A 6,275-nucleotide genomic window follows, 5' to 3' on the forward strand; every position below is an offset into this window, starting at 1 on the left:
TCTACATACATAAAAACCATTGCGCATGTCACTCATCTGCCATCCCTGTTCAAAATGACACTGACGTTTGGTATCGTCAAATAAAAATAAATTTTCTTGTTTATCTTGTTCACAGCTCTTGGTAACAAATTTGTTTTTCTTAATAAATTATGTGAATTGATTGTTAAAAAAATTATATTATTTCATACAAATATAGAAGCAACTGTCTTTAATATCAAATTACATAAATTACGCCAATAATCTTAATATTTAAGGTATCAATCTCAAAACATTGCCCCAATCCTTCAGAGCATTAAAAAAGATACTAAATCAATTAAGTTTGGACATAAACCATTGCACTCTTAGTCGCACTTCCAACATACAGATGGCATCAGCATCGAGTAGCAGTGCCCGACACCTTTTTGGCGACAGCAAGAAACGGTTGTGTGAACGGGTTAGTATTAATGTGAACAACATTGGATCCGTGGCGCGTCAGGTGGTTAGAGGATCCAAGTCAAATGAGGTGAGTTTCGTATGAAATTCTTAAATTCAAAATAATTTATAATATTCGTTTTTAATTAACATTATTCTTTCACAGATTTTAGCTCATAGTGCAAAGAGTTTAGCTCAATCAGAATCTACTATGGATACGTGTGCACAGAATTTACGCAAAATGGAACTTATTCGACAACATGTTGGCTATCAGTGTGACGCAATTAAGGATAGTGTCAATCAATTAGATTATTTGCAAGAACAAGTTAGTGCTATGGAGAGATAGTTTTGGCTTCTGCATAAGTACAGCTATTCACGAAAACCAATATAATTTTACAATTCAAAGAAGAAAAAAATGGGATTCATTTTTGATATTTTTGTTTAAATTACGTATAGATATTGATATTTTATTGTTTGTATTAAACTTAAATATTTTAAAGTTTTAATGGGAAAATCAGTTTTTTTCACTTAGTTGAACGATTTATTTTATAGATTACTAAGCAACTTGTTTTTATAAAAGAAATGAACAGATAAATTAAATCTATTAAAAATGTATTTAGTCTTTAAATTACCAGGAGCAGTTGAAAAGGCGGCAAAGGTTTGTTTTCTTCTTGAACATCTTAAGCCTTTCAAATAAAATACAGCATTTTAACGAGAAATATAGAGTTTTCTTTGGATTCAAGATAAGAACGATTTGTGATACTAGAGATTTTAAAAATCTCTCAAAATCGTTGATTCAAGAATATTGATTTAACTTTGTTTTTGAAATACAAAATGTGAGATTAATATCTCTTTTTTTCAACAAATCTGTGAATAAAAAGCAATCTGTGTAAACTAGAATCCCAAAATTCTTTGGCCATAAACCTATAATTTATTTATTGTGCGCGTAAAAAGAAAGTGTACAGCTATTAACTGCATTTTTGCAATCCTGTTAAAACAAGTGGGTTCGATATTTTAGTTAAATACTTATGTTATTTTTTAAGATAGTTTATTTTCAATGAATTGCCATATAAAACTTAACAGAAATTAATAACGTAAAAAAAAACAATACAAAAATAAAAGAAAATATTTCAGTTTTAAAGCGTAAACTTATTATTAAACTATTTATTATTCAAATAAAGTAAAAACTTAAAATTAGTACTTTGCCTGCTTCCCTTTAAAAAATAGCATCAAGCGTCTGGGCATTGATTCTACCAGCTTTCTTGTTAATTCGGTTGGGATTTTTTACCACTTTTCAACTAGAATTGACTTTAGTGACTCTCTGTTTGAAATATTCCTCTTTCGGATCTGCTTATCCAGATACTCCAGATTGACTATGTTGCGATCGACGCCAGACATGCTTCCAGCATTATGGATGTACGAACTTTCCAAGAAGCTAACATCAACTCGGACTACCTCGTTGTAGCCAAGATAGCACTTCGGATTTCCAGACAAAAGGCGAAACGGCGAACGGCTACAATCGCCAGAGTTCGCCAAATCCTTTTCAGACCGAGTTACAAGTAACCTCTCTCGAAGTTCTCTGCCGCCAACACAATGTATCGAAAACCAGTGGCAACAGTGCCAAGATGCAATCAGAGAAGCCACCTCTGGTGTGTTGGGATTCAAACAGCCACCAACAAGGAACCCCTGGTTTGATTAGGAATGTCGGCAGGCAAATTCAGCCAAACAACAGGCACGCAAAGCGGCGGCGCACCGGCGCTGCATAAAAGAACAAAAGAGGCGAGAGGAACGAAGACTTCTCAGAAGGAAAAAGAGAGGGCATGAGAAGCTTGCGGTAGAAGATGTTGAGAGGTTTAAAAGCAGGAATGAAGTTCTAAAGTTTTATGAACAAGTGAAACGAAATTCACAGGTAAATAAACCTAGAACAGAAAGCTGCAAAGACGAAAGTGGAAACATCATAGTGGAACCGCAGTCAATGCTGAGGATATGGAAGGACCGCTTCTGCAGACTGTATAACGGCGACGACGAACTGAATTCCGCTGTCAGACAGGATGATTCATTCAACATAAACAACGAAAGCCAACAATCCCGTCCTCCCGACTGAGACGAAGTAAATATTGCCATATCTAAGCTGAAGTCTAATAAAGCAGCTGGAGGGGATGGCTTGAATGCAGAGCTCTTTAAAGCAGCTGGAGATAAGTTGGTTAGGAGCATGCACCAACTTATCTGTAAGATATGGTCGGAAGAAAATATGCCTGATGAATGGAACCGCAGTATTTTTTGCAAAAAGGAGACCGTCTAAACTGCACCAACTATAGAGGAATCAGTCTACTTAACATCGCCTATAAAATCTTCTCTGCTGTCTAAAGCCCATCGTCAACAACCTGATAAATCCTTATCAGTGTGGTTTTAGACCAGGAAAGTCCACAGTTGATCAAATATTCACATTACGGCAGATCGTGGAAAAACCCAAGAACATCAAATCGGCACCCACCATCTTTTCATCGATTTCAAGGCCGCATATGACAGCATCTACTGCAGGGACGAGCTGTATAGAGCCATGTCTAGTTTTGGCATCCCTGCCAAACTCGTCCGTTTGTGCAGGATGACCATGGAGAATTCACGCTGCTCCATAAAGGTTGGAAACAACTTAACAGAACCTTTTGATGTCAAAAAAGGTTTTAGACAAGGTGATGCGCTGTCATGTGATTTTTTTAATATCGTGCTTGAAAGAATAGTGCAGAGCTCACACGTCAACACTAGAGGCACTATCTTTTAAAAGTCTGTCCAATTACTGGCATATGCTGATGACATTGACATAATCGAAAAAACTCAGGGTGATGTCAACGGGGCTTTTGTGAGTATTGAGGCAGAGGCGGCAAAAATGGGTTTAACGGTTAATGAGGGCAAAATAAAGCACGTGCTGTCGACAAGAAAGGACATGGTCAAAACGTCGCCATCGACAAACGTAACTTTGATGTAGTCAAGAAAAGGAATTCGTCAGTAGAGGAATACCGCGGATCAGGTGGCGCGCACAAGTGGAAAGTGACCTCACCCAACTTGGAGTGCGAAACTGGCCTTGCGGAACGAGGTCGGAACTTTTGAAATTTGTCCACAATTTTGTTCAAAGTGTTATGGCATCTGCCCATTGTTTTGGCTATTTCGTGGTAAAATTTTCCTTCCTTTCTTAATTTCATAATAAGTTGTCTTGCTTCTGCTGCAAAAAAAAAATTTAAGCAAAAGCTGGGTGGAAATGCACTCAATGACACTTTTGATCAATTAGTCATAAGCTGTAAAGAAAACAAAATTAATTTAACGGTTGTTTTCCTGATAAGCGGAAAGTTGTACAGTATGTGTGGCATGTTTTACACTTTTTTTTGACGTTTAAAAACAGAAACAAATTTTTTAAATTTTTTTATTGTATTTCAACTTCATTATTTTCTATTCTAAAATATTGAATCCCCTGATTTAACAGTGTTGCAAAAATGTAGTTCAATGCTGTACACTTTCTTTTGACGCTAACAGTATATAATTATCAAAATAATTTTAGAAAGAGTACCCATACATTAATATTAAAACATCTTTGACTATTATTTAGTTTTATAAAATGTTAATTATGAATTCTTTTATCTGATATTGTTATGGGTCCGATTTGTCGAATTGAAAATTTTGACATTTCTCGACGTTTCAAGGTCCCAAGAGTCGAAATATAAGATTTTTAGAAAGATGTCTGTGTGTGTGTGTGTGTGTGTATACGTACGTTCCTACGTCCTTACATTCGCGAAGTTTTTTCGTCGACCATAGCTCAAAAACGACAGGAGATATCGACTTCAAATAAATTTTGTTATACAGATAATAATGCAGAATGATGCAGCAAGGGCTCTCAAGAAAATTGCGTGGGTGGTTATTTTACCATAGCAGTTTAAAAAAAAGGTGAACATTTTGGTTAACCCTAAATATCTTACGAACCAAAAACGCTAGAGACTTAAATTAAATTGTATACAGTATTTTGTAACGTGATATTTTTTGAAAAAAAAAATCAATTAACAGTTTTTTATAAATAAAAAAAATGAACAAAAATTTGCCACTTCGAAAATTTTACTAATACAAAATGATTTTATCTCCAAAATGATTTTGTGCAACGAAGAATAACGTTTTTAACATCTTGTAAAATTTTAAGAAAAATCGAATGGATAGTTTTATTATAATACAAAAATAAAAACCTTCATAAAACAATACTCAAAGTTGGAAAAATGGAATTTCGACTCAAACATCTGTTCAAAACTTTGAGATATTGGCTTTTAACTACTAAATTTTGCTGTCAACATTCAGTAATATTTTAAGAAAAATCGATATTGGCTTTAAACTAGTTTAAACTTTCTAAATATGTTGTTGTCATCATTCAGTTAAATATTGAGAAAAATCTAATTGACAGTTATGTTGTAAAAACCTAACAGAAAAATTTACTTACCACTCAAATAGCTTTTCAAAAATTAAGAACATTGTTTTCAAACTTATTTTATTTTACCGAAAATATTGTTTTCAATATTCCGTATTTTTATTTTTCATTTTATTTTTATAAAATTTCAACAGTCCGTTTTTTATAAGAAATTAATATCTACGAAAAATAATACGCAAATTTGTTAAAAATTGATGTTCGGTTCTTGATATCTCTCAAATTAATTTCATTGGTTAACATATTTTTTTAACTAAAAATCTCGTTAACAAAGATGGATTTTTAAACTAAACTATTTCATTATATGAGAAATATTGTTGGTAATTTTAAAATTAGTAAGAATAATTCAACTAACAAATTTTTTTTAACCCAACACGAAAACCTACTAACTTTTAAGCAAGAAAAATCGACAGACGGGATGGGAAGCTATCAGCATGGGTCACATCCCAGCCTATTTTTTTAATTTTAATTATTTGAAACTCATAAAATGTTTGGAGTTTAACTTTCCGTTTTTCAGCCATCAAGGTGAACACCTGCAAAAGACGAAAATATTTAAAAGCTTAAAATAAAAACAAAATATTTATCAAAATTTTTACTTTGCATTATATTTTTGTTCAATATTTTCACCTTTACTTGATTTGGTTCTATACATTATGTATATGAATTTAAGTTTAAGTAAAAGAACAACTGCGTTCTCATCACAACCCTTTTATATAAAAACACAAACCTTGAAAATTTTGCATGGATAAAATTTCCAAAAACTTTAAGATGAATTTTATAAAACATAGTAATAAATATAACTTACACTATTTCACTACTTAGATAGAAAAAGTTTGAATTGGCAACATTTTGAAAATTCACCTGGTGCCATAATTTCTTTTGAGTTAATTTATTTTAAAATTTACTTTTTTTTTACTTTTTACTTTTATGCATATGCACTTGTAGTAATTTGCGTATATAATTTTTAAATGTTAAATGGAGCCAATTTTAAAATAAATTGTTTTTAATACGTAGGATAGTTTATGTTAATTATATGTATGTGTTTAAAAATAAATAAAACAAAATGAATACAGAACTGGACAGGACTGAACTGGACAAATAAAAATATAAGAAAAAAAAATAAAAAATTACTTATCTTTTCTATCTTGAAACAAATGTTCTTCTTCTTTTTTTCATTTTTAAACTCCAAATACCTGGACTTTTCTTCCAATTATTTCTTTAGAAATATCTCGAAATTTTTCCTCAGCAACAATTCTGTCTTGAATTTTCTTTAGGATCCCAATAATCAAAATTCTTCTTCTGGCTTTGGATGTACCCCACTTCTGATGAAAGGGCCAAGAAGGACTTTTATAATAAATTATGTATAATTAAAAGGGCTATTAAAATGTCTAGGTCGTATTCCAATCAC

General features: G+C 32.3%; 1 protein-coding gene across 1 annotated transcript; it reads left to right on the top strand.

Moving 5' to 3' along the window:
- The first annotated feature begins 217 nt into the window (after positions 1–217).
- On the top strand, positions 218–1,026 carry LOC129940009 (uncharacterized). The gene is made up of 2 exons (XM_056048229.1): positions 218–502; positions 578–1,026. Exons 1-2 carry the CDS (start codon positions 365–367, stop codon positions 755–757), a joined length of 318 nt encoding a protein of 105 aa, XP_055904204.1. The 5' UTR covers positions 218–364; the 3' UTR covers positions 758–1,026.
- The last annotated feature ends 5,249 nt before the right edge of the window (positions 1,027–6,275 follow it).

The sequence above is a fragment of the Eupeodes corollae genome, chromosome 1 (genome assembly GCF_945859685.1).
Source record: "Eupeodes corollae chromosome 1, idEupCoro1.1, whole genome shotgun sequence".
In the NCBI taxonomy this organism is placed as follows: domain Eukaryota; kingdom Metazoa; phylum Arthropoda; class Insecta; order Diptera; family Syrphidae; genus Eupeodes; species Eupeodes corollae.